Here is a 12,841-nt window from a genome sequence, read left to right as displayed (position 1 = left end):
TGGCCTCAAAAAGACGAAAAGTGAAGCGAAGGGGGTCCCGATGGCGGGCCCTTGCGTATAGGCAGAGTTTTTGTCACTATTGGCGCCAGCTTCGGCAATGCTGAGTCTGTTGTTACTTGCCACGAGCCTACCACATCTTCTCGTCGCCTTTGAGGCATACTCTTGCTTGAGACCGTAAGATGTGTTCTGATGGGCTGAAAATTGATAGCAAAGACGTGAAGCTAGGCCGCATAGTCCATCAGTTTGCGCCCTGTCTAAGCCCTTCATGAACTAGACCAACCGCCGGTCGACAAAGTTGAGTCTAATCGCGGCACGTGGAAGAACGGACTACGCTTAGATAGAAACTAGTTCCATCACGCATGGCCAAGTGCCGCTTGACGGCGCATTAGTGCTCAGGTCAACTATTCAGTGTAGTCAGTGTCATTGTCTGCCCTGCTAATGTAGCTCTCCAGGCACTGGCTCGGTCAGGAGCGCCAACGATCTGTGAAGTGCCAATGTCTGCGTGACTGGTCAACAGCCTCAGCCGCACATTTGCCAGCGCGGGTTCAGATTACGGAGACTATGGCCTCAATTCAGATGGCAGTGCGGTGCTTTCTTGGCACTGTAAAGAACCACGTGGGAAACAGGCCATTTCAGACCTCAACGCCCTGCCTGTTAGGAGCTCAGCGTAAATTGAGCTGTCGGTTGCATCTTCTGAGCTTGGTGGAGAGCATCATCTCGTATCAAGCCTGCGCACGTAGCACATCAAGGCCCGCCATCGTCGGCCGATCTGGATGAAACGTTGCGAGATCGAGATGCGAGAATAAGCATCTCACAATTTTCCTTCATTCACCGAATTGACGGTTTTGAAAGGCTGGGACAGGTCACTCGTGGGTCAATAAAGCGGAACGACCTGAAATGGATAGCAAATGCCCTCTGGACGGATGCGCCCGACACAGGTCGGGCGTGAATCCAACGGCGCTGCTTGGTGGCTTAGGGCTGTCAGAACCGGGGCATCCCCGTCTTGGGCTTCGCCGGAACGGACGTTGTTGGCGGGTCTCCGGGACCGCCCCTGCCCAAGTGTCAACGTTGTCTGATGGGGACCACAGCAGACGAGAGCAAGCCCCCGCAGAGTAAGTAGTGTTCAAGGCGAAGTGGTCTCGTTGTTCACCGAAGGAGCGCGTTGAACAGCCTACAGGTCGGCAAGTCAAGCCAGTTAGTAGTATGTAGTGTACACCCTCAACGACAGGCCCGCTAAGACCATGTCTTTCGGCAGGGCTGTTTGGCGAAGCAATGAAAATGGGATGCTCCTTGTCTGGGCGGAAGAAAAACGGGAGAGAGCATCGCCGTTGCCTCTTTTCGGTCATCTGCGTGGCTGTCAAGACAGCCATCCCTGGTGTTGAGTATCGTTCGTCACCTCACACGGGCAAGGCAGCCTGGGAGACGTTGCACTTGTTGCCTTCTCCCATGCATTTGCGGCTTGCCCATGCAAGTAATGCCGCAATCTGCAAGTGAGGGAAATACTGCGGCAACAGCTGGGTGTCGCCAGAGTATAGCGGTGAGCAAGCAACGGAGACATGTCGAGTTGCATCGCATCTTTGGGGCTCAAAGATCAGCCCCGTTGACCCCACGCGGCAGTTGCGGGCTGTAGACGCAGAAAGGCCTAAGGGGGATTGAGTCAGGGCGGGCAGACGCAAGTCATTGCTTGTTTGGTGGTATGCTTTGCGCTGTGGCGTGGTCTTTGAATGCAGTTAATATGGGTATGCGCCTTGCAGAAAGGTGAGATGCTGCAGATGTAGTCCAAAGGTGAGGGGAGGGCGAAATCGAGTTTCGGTGGCGGCATCTGACCGGCCATGGTGTTGACGAGAGAACTAGTTTAGTACGGCGAGAGGTTGTCGTGGTTTGAAAATGGGTGAAGTGGTGCGGGGTGGTCTGCCGTCAGCCGCTGTGTTCCGTCGGCATCGCCCAGTCAATAATGGTGGTGATATCCATACTTCCGAACGCCTAGCGTCGTATGGTATCGAACTCAAGCCCGGGGATGGCGGCGCGGAGAGGGTTCCAGAGTTTTCGACACGGCCCATAGTTGGGCTTGTTGCTTGGCGGTTGCATTGTCGACAACTGACAGCCATCAGGGCGAGGGCGAGGGACACGACAGGCAGGTAGACGCAGGAAAACTGAGGCCGAAAATGCAGGAGGTGTTGGTTGGGTCGAAACGGGGCATGGTGTTGGATGTACCGCGGACCGGACGATACCACAGCAGTTGCAGTGAAGAGTCTTGCACTTGGCAACCTGATGGATCGTACAGAGCCCGACGGGCCAGGGGCTGTGAAAGGTCGCTCAGAGACATCCACACGAACATGGACATGGTTGGAGTCAAAGTCGGATTACCGGCTCAGTGGAGCACACGACAGGCGGCGGTGGACGACAATGGGCGCCTCAATGCCCGCGAGAGGAAGGGATCGTGGTAGTTAAGGTTTGAGAAGTGGAGGATAAGCGTGTGGCAAGCAACAGAGACTGCGACGAGGCAACCAATAGTGACAGGCCGTTATTGTTCTCCGGTGCTCATGAGTGTATGTTTTCAGGGGGCACATTGCCTTTCCGATGTTGAAGGAATTTAGGAGGGCGCAACATCCACGTCTCTGGTTATGGTTGACCGTTGAAGTTTGAGCGAACCGTCGATGAAGCGGCACGTCGTTGATTTGCTCCTGTCCTCCCGTTTTCTGTTGAACGTCCCTTCCCTCCCAGACTCCCTTGATACGTACCTCGGTACCTTCCCTGACAAAGCAAGTGGAAAGTACACAAGTACCTCAGGATTCAATGGCAAGAGCAAACCTGCAAGACCCGAGGGTTCCTCCTGCCTTCTAAAGATGGTCCATCTTCAAGCATGACGGCGGCGCGGTCTAGACTTCTGGTCTCTTGGAGCTGCAAATGAAGTAATTTCATTCTGTGACATCCAAACCGGTTGATCGATGCAAACGGAGAAGAAAACGAGGGAACAGAAGAACATGGCCGTGGGCTCCCTACGTGTTCATGTTCATGCACCAAACAGCATCTTCCATTGGCCCCAGTACAGGCCATTCCTAGCCAAACGCAATAATTCGCCAACCGTCCCGAACGGTTGGCGTCCATAGACGTCCCTCGGCCATGCTCCCCGTCGTCACCACGCGCTAACACAAATTTCGAGATCCAGTCACCATCATTTCCGCTGACGCTGACGTCGGTCAAATTCTCGCCTGCCTTTCTAGTTGTCACTGGTAACCGACCGTATCTATTAGTCAGGGACCCGAGCAGTTCCCCTGCCGTAGACCCTTAGCATCGAGACAGGCGCCGTCGAATTTCAGAGCAACGGACCACACACGCCGCAGAAGAGATAATTGCAACGTCGACCCTCGAGACGATGACAGAAATTGTGCGAATGGAATCTCGGGGTTGAGCGCCCCTGGAGCGGTCTGGCGCAAGTTCTCTCGTCCCGTTGCCAACGTGCCATTGAATGCGTATGTATGCAATATCCACGCAGAACCAGGCACCTTTGAATACATTCAACACTGGAAACTCGATGACTGTTGGCTTGTTCATACTGTGGTAGGTAGCAGTTGTTGACAGTCCCCGTCAGGTACAGTGTCACAGGATCTCGTCGGTGGCGATGGAATGTTATCTGCCCAATCCTTTGGAGTGCAGCTGGATCTCTCTTTACCAGTCGACAACAGCAAAGGTCTTCCAGGCCATTCCACCAGGCATTGAGAGACGTGGCCCAGACCCTCCTTACCTTGGCTGAAAGGTTGAAAATCTAGGATTGGAAACTTCGCCGGGCCTGAAAAGCGCCAAACTCCAACCGACCAGCCCGGTGTGGTCCTGATCCTGGCCTCAACTTAGCTTCTCAGTCCTGATCCACGTCCAGCCAGCAGGACGTCATCGCCATGATCGACACGGACGACAACCGGCTTCCCAAAACGGCAAGAGAGCGACCGTTTTGCACACCATCAGCACCTTGCCAACAGCCATCAACCCGTCAACTACATGCTTGCTCACACCAATAGCAGGGTTCTTTGCCTCGCCTTTGAGGTATGGAGGGCCGTCTCACATCCCACCGCGGGAAGGCTCTGCTACCTGAAGTTTCATTCTCCTGAGCCAGCGCCATCAGGTCGGACCCTTGGGTCGGAATAATTACACCAATCTTGGCTGAGTTCGTTCCGCGGCACCTGCGCTCTCGCCTCTCCCTTGTCTCGGGACGCTTTTGCACTTTGGGTTGAGGCCACCATCCATGTTATCTAATGTGCAGTCCTCTGCATAATATCATCATCATTGTCTTTGGAGGTACATTCCATTTCGCATCCCGAGACGTCAGCGGTCAGCAAGCAGCTTCGTTGCGATCAAATCACCATTCAAGTACAACGGATCGCACGTTCCGGGACGGGGTAAAGCTCCTGAGATCCTGCCAGCTGGAAAGCCACAATCCGTCTCGACATTCACAGTTTAGCAGCGAATATTCCGAGCAGAATTTGGCTTTCTGCTATTGTAGCTGATTGAGGACCACCCGCCACCGAAAAGCAGACACCGAGACAGGAACTGCATGTCAACTCCAGAACCCCCGTCTCATGCGATGTCCGCCTGGTTTTCATCTGAACTTTGTGAGAACCATCTACACTGCAGAGACGAAACGGCCCTAGCCAAGCAAACTGCTCCTGCATGTACCCTCTGACTGGCCTGAATCTTCGACCTCGAGTCTGAGCAACTTCAACTAGACTCTGTGGCTGATTGTCAACCTAGCTGGCGACACGCTTGCCGTTACTGCGGTGGGCTAAGAAGTCTAACAGTGGGAAGAAAAAGGCCAAACCACCCGGTACTGGTATCAGTCTGCCGTCATCTCGTTGGCTGCTCCGTCACTGACGGCGGCGCTACCTCACAGCATTGGCATTGACGTTGACGCACGTCCGCCCATTTTCTACCAATCTTTCTCGTCAGCTTAGGACAACTTGACAAGGTACAACCAAATACCTCTGGCGATCATTAGCAATACTTCACGTGCAGAGGTCAGCGCCCAAGAACAAGACGCTCTTTGGCATTTGCGCTACATGCAGCCTTGTCACGACGAGAAGCGACCAGCCGTCGTCAAGTCCGGATAACCGCAGCCACTCGCCATCTTCCGAAGACCCCTACTGGAGGAACATTGTGCGCCTTGAGTACACGGTTCGGCAAAGTGACATCCTTGGCCTTATCACCCAAGTCCTTGGTTTTCGCAGAATTCGTCAACGTCCGTACCGATACCACCAACACGACGCCTTCAGTACTTCCGTATACCTACTACAGCCGGCTCCCCCCTACACCGAAGACAAGCTCTCGGGCAACCAGTCGTATTGTTCCATTGTTTGCTGACTGTCTCCTCTCCCTGACATTTCTGCTAATAAGGGGATAAGGATACACGGGCTGGAGAGGGCCCCGGTGCATCCATCCATCAGCATCCATCATCAAAGCAAACCCCCCGCGATCCTTGCTGCTCACTCGACAGGGATCAGTCGACTCCTCCCTCCGTCATTGCGCCTGGGATAATCCCCCTCCCAAAATACTCGACGTCGCAGTGTCTTCAACCATTGCCCAATTTTTGCCCCCCCTTCCCGTCTGGCTCTCTCTCTTGCGTTTCTCGGATGCCTCAGCCTCAGTGACGTTATTCTCTGTATTACGATGTATTACGATATCTGGTAGGTGATTCCCTCTTCCTCCTACATACACACATCCCGCTTCTTCACCTCATCTTTCTTGTACGTACAAACACGCCATGCGTATGGTCTATACTCGGCACAACCATCCACAGTGTATGGTATGGAACCATATGGAGACCTTGCATGCATTCATTCATCCTATTTTTGAGACTACGCCCGCCCATTCAACATCTACTTGAATCTCCTAACAAAGCTGACTCGCCCCTCTTTTCCTACGGTACTGCAGATGCATGCAGTTGAATTTCCACTCCAGTCCACAACAGACAGACTGGGACGTTTCGACAGCGATCCGACGACAGAGTCCACCCAACTCCAGCCCGACCTGCTAGCCCGACCTGAGAACCCGACCTGACCCAGCCCATTTGACGGGGGTCTTCCACTACAAACACGACCAAAGGAACGGGAAGAGACCAGACTGAAGTGATCTGAGAGGAGACCGGGACCCCGCCATCTTTCATCAGCCAAAAAGAATCCACCTCACATTCCATTTCAGCGGGTATCCTAACGATTCGCCCCTCCTCTTTCTCTCCTTCGCCCTCCGTGCAAAAGAGGGAGGGAAAAAAAACGAACAAAATAGAGCACCGTCCACTTGGTAGCTCTATCGCCCAAAATCAGACAACAAAGTGAGACACCTCGACGCCCAAACAAGCGACAGCCCGAAAAAGGGCGCTAAAGTACCTCCAAGTCAAAGCGACTGAGAGGGGGAAGAAAAAAATTTAGGAAAGTGAGAGAAGAAGAGACCAAATTTCCTTAGGGCGGAATTCCTCACGTGGTTGCGACGTGCATCCAGCCGCTACGGCCGTTCCGCTTCATATCCATCTGTTCAAGGTGGTCAGCGCCCAACCCAATTCCCGACTGCCCCTCCTCACCTCATCCTCCTCCCTCGACGTGCACCCTCGAGGCGCTGAGCATTCTGCCTTATCCAACTCATTCCGGAGAAAAGGCACCTCGACGGCGACAAGCGAAAGCCACACGTAGGACGATTTGTCGACGACTGGACGACTCGACGTTGCCATGGATCACCGCTACTCATCGTCGCGGTACACCACCGCTCGGCCGAGGTCGCCCACTTTCAATCCTGCGAGGGCTTCGCTTCCCACCAGTATTGGCTACAGTTCCATGTATGGGGGTGATATTCATGTCATGCCCACGTCCTCGACAAGATATGCCTCTGGTAGTTCACGACCGCATCATTCCGGCACGCCGACGACCACGACGACGACTTATGCAGTCACCAAAGACCCCCTTGCTCGCGGCCCCGGCCTGAGAGAAGCGAGCCGTAATCGCTCTCATCGCTCATCGACCCTCGACTCTACCTCTGCCCGACCAGTCATTGTCACCACAACCACCCGACCGCCGCAGGCCAGTTCATCATCGCACCACTCGTCCAGCAACAGACACAGCAGCCCAACTCGCGATGATTATCGCTCCAGCGACTCGACATTCTACACGCAGCCTGCGTCATCCATACGTTCTCGAAGCCATCATCGCGGTGGCTCTTACAGCGCAACAATGGACAACGAAGAATTTACCCGCATGCGCGAGCGAACCCTCGATCCTACACCGTCTAGGCACGATTCGTATCGCCCTTCGAGATCTTCAGCCATATATGCCAACTCCTCCCGCCATGGAAATGCCCCAGATATTGGTGGCACAGATGGCTACGAATATACAACACCAAGCGACTTGGCACGATACGACTTGGACCACACTCGGCCTCCTTCCCGATCACGCAGGCGAGAGAGTATCGATCGTGGCTATTACCGACCGAGTGTTAATGTCACCACGACTGAAAGCACTGGTCGTGCATACGACGCCGGCCGACAGCGAGCAGGTCCGCCGCCTACCACCTGGGGATTGGACAAAATCAACCGCTCTTCCACAAATGTATATGATCCGTCCCAAAGCTCGATTCCTCCGGCTGCCCCTGTGGCGCCCGTTCACCTACCAGTTCCTCCCAGCCCAACAAGCCGACGCTCCACTGGTGGTATCCCTTCTTCTATGGATGTAGCCGCGGCGACTTCTGTGGCTGCGGCAACTGTCGCAGGAGCGGCTGCCTCTCGGCGACCTGTGTCAGTGTACAACGAAGCTCCTCCTCGATCAAGCCATCACGAGGACTACTACAGGAGCCGCGATGACGATCGGGCTCAGCGACAAGCTCGGGAGCCTGACCGCAAGTACGATCCCATTTATGGCAGCGGTGACTACTATGACAACGGCGTGACTAGCCGTGGCTTCGGTATTCGTACAGACTCGGCTCCCGTTGGCGGCGACTTTGAAGACCGACGCAGGGAGGCACGGCCCGAGTCTCGGAATGGCTATCGCCCAGACTCCCGCACTGGATATAGACCGGAGTCACGCGGTGGTCACCGACCAGAGTCTCGAAGTGGTCATCGAACATCGCCTCCGGATGTCAAGAGAGGCTCCGACGATGAATCCAAGCGACGAGAGGACAAGGATCGTCCAAAGCGTGATTCAGCTCGCGTCGAAAATGACAAAGATCGTCACCTGCGGCGGACTAGCACGGCCAATGAGGACGAAGCCGAGCGGAAGCGACTACGTGATAAGTTGAGTGCAGGGCTCGGTCTTGCCGCCACCGCGATTGGCCTTGGCTCGGCCGTAAAGGAAAAGGAGAAGGAGAAGGACGAGCGTCCCGAAAAGCCGGAGCGGGAGTCCCGGCGCCGAAGCGACGAAGAGGACCCTGGAGCTCGTGCTGCCGAGAGATACAAGCCTCGGGAGGAGTCTCGGGACCCTCGTGACCGTGCACCCGTCATTGTCGAGACTCGCAGAGCTGCCGCCGAGCAAGAGGCAGACGTTCGTGATCGTGAGAAGGAGCGCGAAAAAGAACGCGAGAGAGAGCGTGACCGAGAACGTGATCGGGAGCGTGACCGAGAGCGTGATCGCGACCGTAACCGCCGAGATGGCGAAGCCAAGCTCACGGGCGATTCTACAACTGCACAACGAGATGCGTCCCCCGAAGATGACGAGCAAAAGTCAAGACGCCCGAAGCGGCAGATTGGCTTCAACCCTACCAACACCAACGATATTCGGGAGTTGAAGGAGCAACTGGCAGCCATGAAGGATGACAAGCCAGAACGGGTCCCGGTTCCTGTTGACAGATCAGACCGTGTAGACCGTGTAGACCGTGCCGATCGGGCGGAGCGTTCAGAACGTCCAGAGCGCTCAGAACGTCCGGAGCGCTCAGAGCGTACAGAGCGGTCTGATAGATACGAACGATCCGACCGATTGGACAGGCCCGAACGATCTGAGAGAGACGACAGATCGGACAAGCAAACATATGCCGATCTTCCGCTCCGCGAGCCGCACAGAGAGCCGAAGGAACGCACGCCTTCACCCAAGAAGGAGTCACCGCCACCAAAGAGAGAATCACCCGTCTCACTCCCTTCAGCCGACTCGAATGTTACTTCATCCAGAGATGAACATCGCGACCGCGATCGCGACCTTACACCACCTCGTGACGATAAACAGGTCCGCGTTGTGTCTCCACCTCGCGACAAGTCCGACACAAAGCCTCTCAAGGGTATCTTGAAGGCACCCAAGAAGTACCCCGAGGAGGACAACCCAATTCGCGAGGGTGTGGCACCTCACAAGGACGATAAGAAGCTGAGGGAAGTTCCTCCCGGTGCCCGTTGGACCAAGATCAGCCGGAAGATCGTAAACCCTGAGGCCTTGACCGTTGGCAAGGAGCGTTTTGAAGTCCGAGACGACTTTGTCATCGTCCTTCGCGTTCTCAGCAAGGAAGAGATCCAGGCCTATGCCGCCGCAACACAGGTCTTGAGAGGTATGTTGAGAGACTAGAAGCACTTGCTTCAACAAAGACTAATATCGTGGAACAGAACGGAGACGCGAAGAGACTGGCAAAGACCGGGACCGCGGTGACCGCGACCGGGACCAGGATCGTGCACGTGACCGCGATGGTGAAGATGACGAGAAGCGGAAGCACCGTCACCACAGGAGAGAGGAAGGCGATGATGAGCGGTACGACGAGGAGCGTGACAGAGATCGCCACCGCAGACATCGTCGAGACGAAGACGAGTACGAGGACGACTCGAGGCGACGTGATGATCACCACCACCGCCACCGAGAGCGTGACCGCGAGACTCTTGCCATTGAAGGCTAAGGAGTCCTGCGAAAGAAGATGTAAGAGGAATCATGTAGCAGGAAATGACGATAGTTGTATGCGCGGAGCTTTGGTTATCTAACGGCAGCATTGGACGAGGAGCCTTTGAAAGCGAGAAGCGCATCTTTTCATTGAATTTATACATCTTTTTTTTTTTTAAACAGATTTGGGAAAGCGAGAGATATTTATGACTTTCACGTGTGGAGCGATTGGGTTCAGCGGCTATCAGGTCAATGTCAAAAAAAAAAAACACCATTGGATTTGCATATGATACATCCTGTCCACTTTTTGCCGTGCTTAGCCATGAACGATTGACGCCTTCGGGAAGGAGAATTGGGGACACAAAGGAGCGAGACGAGAGCGTGGAGGGTAGAGGGCCCAGAATTATTGGTCTCGTGAGGTGCTTTGCACGAACTGGTGTTAGGATCGCGCGAACACCATGACGTACGGAGGTTAGCTTCGTGGGTGAGGGGTTCGTCCTCGGGCTTGGCCGGAGGTGTCAATGGTTTGGGAAGGCGTTGTGGGGATGAGTTTGAGCGACGAACTTTGGATTTAGCGATTAACACGCCTTATCTTATTTTTTCTTCCTCTCATGGTTTAAGGGAAGGGGATTGCTTGAGTGGTCTTCTCATTCGTCTCGTAGAGCGAGGTTGCGTGAGGCGAGGGAACTAGTTGAAGGAACGAGAGCCGGGGAATTTGAGAAACAGGTTGTGAGGGTTCGTCGAATCCGCGCTGGGTGGGGGCATCTACTGTACCCATGCACCATGCCTGTCTGGTTTTGCCCAAGTATAGATGGCGAGCTCTAGTTCTACAGTTCTTGGGGCAAGTTTCTAAAGATTCGGCCGCCGGGCTGATGTTAGATGATTCACAAGCTATTATGGCTGTGCCTTGAGTTGCGGCGCTTGAGATATACCTCACGTACCTTTTTTCCATATAAAAGGGGGTTGGGAGTCCCGCATGAAGGTATCGAAACAGAAGCATTGACTGAGATCGCCCGTCTTTACAATGAAGCTGTTGCCGATGAGAGTATATTTACTTTTTCTTTTGGCGATGTATTGGATGGAAACAGCGTTGGGTCGGGAGCTACTCCCTTATAGTCGTCCTGGTCGGGAGGCCCGGCGCCCTCCGGCCGGGTGCGGGTCTACGAGTATACGGAGGCGGATGCGGGGTCTCCGAGAAGTCCGAGACATTGCCTTATTATCCACGCCTGTGTTAGAGATAGCACCGGCTTGCTAAATTTGCATCTCGTTGAAGCGGTTACGAACCAGCCTATCGCGCAGCTAGAGGAATTCTCATGGTGGACAGCTACGAGGTAGGTGTTGGCCTTAGATCAACACAAGGGGGATGGCTGTACTATTTATAAAACTGGCCGGGTTTATGTTACGACATGGAGAGCGACCAGGTGAATGGTGCTGGTCGCTGGGATGGACGCAGTGGCGTGGCTGGTTGACGCCTGCAATTGCGAAAAGTCCATCCATCGGTCATCTATGTCGGACGTAGTCTGACTTGAAGAAAAGAACCTTGCTGAGGAATGTGTTGGTAATGATGTAGTTCTGACAGTTTCATCAGTAGCACGTTTTCCGACGACCTTTCAAATCTCTCTTGCTAGAGTGTCAAGCAGTCACAAGGAATATAGAAGCTTCTCAAGGAACGTGCTCGAGTTCTAGTGAGATCGTGTATCTTCAAAGAGCTGCTTTCCAGCAATGGACTGGTGATGTTGAAGAAGCCCATGCAGGTCTACAGCGAAAATACGAGATAATGTATCCCTGCGCGGTCCGATACCTTGGAACGGAAAGTGTCCACGGGAGATGGAAGCCGGCAATCTTGTACCTTCCTAATGCATGTCTGCCAAGAATTAGCGACATGAGACGATTACACGACATCCGCTTTTCTATAGGATTAAAGACTCTGCGAATCCTCGATCTCCCAAGCAAATTAGAGTTAATTCAACGTCCTAAAGAGTAATCGCTTCGGATTGTAAGCCACGAGACAAGATGAGGATCTCTCACCTGGCAGGCCTCCTGTCCATCGTGTCCGGCACCCTGGCCGCGACCTTCAAGTCCTGCACCGATGCGCAGATCGTCACCCTCGAAGCGGCCATCGAACGAGCGACAAACAAGTCCCTTGCGGCGATTGAGCATTTGGAGGATAACCCCAACGGAAGCGATGTGCAGACGACGTGGTACGGGACGTTTAGTACCGCGCGCTATAACCGCGTGTTGACGGCATTCAAAGTGCGTTTGGCGGAGCTATCAATCTTCATGGTTGAGAATCACGTTGAATAAGAAGTTGACATTGTTGAACAGAAATTCGCGCCTGATCTAGCCACGACGTTTTCGTATGATTGCTCGTGTACCAGCACCGTCGTCTACGCGACTATTGGCGGCACGTACGGCGACGTCAGGATTTGCAGTGTGTACTTCAACGAGGCGATGCTCCCGCCTACTGGGCGGCATCGGAACCAGTGGGAGTGAGTTCATGTCCCGACCCCGAGGACAGCTATGTCTTCTCATCATAGTGAGTTAGGAGACTGTGTCTGACTGAGATTCTGATAGTACCATTATCCATGAGGCGACGCACATGCGAGACGTGCTTGGTACGACTGACTACGGGTATGATGTCGACTTATGCAAGCAATTCGCCCTTGAAGATCCCGAGAAGGCGGTTAAGAACGCAGAGTAAGTTACGGGATCACCCTTCCGAGATTTTAAAATCACTAACACCTCTAAGTAATCACGCTCGCTTCGCGGTTGAGGTGCCGCCTTGGGGTCCCTAGAGGAATGCGTCCAACCACCACCAGACCCGTTCAGCTTCACTCTCACTCACACACATGACATATCGCTCACCCGCCCGACTGCTCGCCTCGATACCCTATTATTCAATAAATCTGTTCGATGCCATCATCAGCCCATGGTTCTTGTAGCGGAGAATGTCGGGTCGCTACTGATTTATTTCGCACCCATGGCACGAATTCTAGTCTCGTTGAAAGTACCTGCATCGTTTA

General features: G+C 54.0%; 3 protein-coding genes across 3 annotated transcripts; 2 read left to right on the top strand and 1 right to left on the bottom strand.

Annotated features, from left to right (window-relative positions):
- Positions 1-6,447: 6,447 nt before the first annotated feature.
- On the top strand, positions 6,448-9,520 carry BDP55DRAFT_22806 (uncharacterized protein). Its single transcript, XM_060566126.1, has one exon. The coding sequence runs from the start codon at positions 6,711-6,713 to the stop codon at positions 9,513-9,515; it is 2,805 nt and encodes a 934-aa protein (XP_060437256.1). The 5' UTR covers positions 6,448-6,710; the 3' UTR covers positions 9,516-9,520.
- A 914-nt stretch (positions 9,521-10,434) lies between these two features.
- Positions 10,435-10,770, bottom strand: BDP55DRAFT_625712 (uncharacterized protein; the record flags this gene model as incomplete). The annotated part of the gene is made up of 1 exon (XM_060571517.1): positions 10,435-10,770. The coding sequence occupies one exon, from the start codon at positions 10,768-10,770 to the stop codon at positions 10,435-10,437; it is 336 nt and encodes a 111-aa protein (XP_060437255.1).
- Positions 10,771-11,831: 1,061 nt separating this feature from the next.
- BDP55DRAFT_722689 (uncharacterized protein) lies at positions 11,832-12,613 on the top strand (the record flags this gene model as incomplete). Its single annotated transcript, XM_060578637.1, has 4 exons — positions 11,832-12,071; positions 12,144-12,307; positions 12,393-12,515; positions 12,568-12,613. The coding sequence occupies 4 exons, from the start codon at positions 11,832-11,834 to the stop codon at positions 12,611-12,613; spliced, it is 573 nt and encodes a 190-aa protein (XP_060437254.1).
- Between the last annotated feature and the right edge of the window lie 228 nt (positions 12,614-12,841).

This window comes from Colletotrichum godetiae, assembly GCF_030913485.1.
Source record: "Colletotrichum godetiae strain CBS 193.32 chromosome Unknown BDP55scaffold_1, whole genome shotgun sequence".
In the NCBI taxonomy this organism is placed as follows: Eukaryota; Fungi; Ascomycota; class Sordariomycetes; order Glomerellales; family Glomerellaceae; genus Colletotrichum; species Colletotrichum godetiae.
This window is presented reverse-complemented; position numbering and strand designations above follow the sequence as displayed.

Excerpts from the sequence above, each read along its gene's own strand:
- BDP55DRAFT_22806 (XM_060566126.1), top strand. The coding sequence starts at position 6,711 with ATGGATCACCGCTACTCATCGTCGCGGTACACCACCGCTCGGCCGAGG.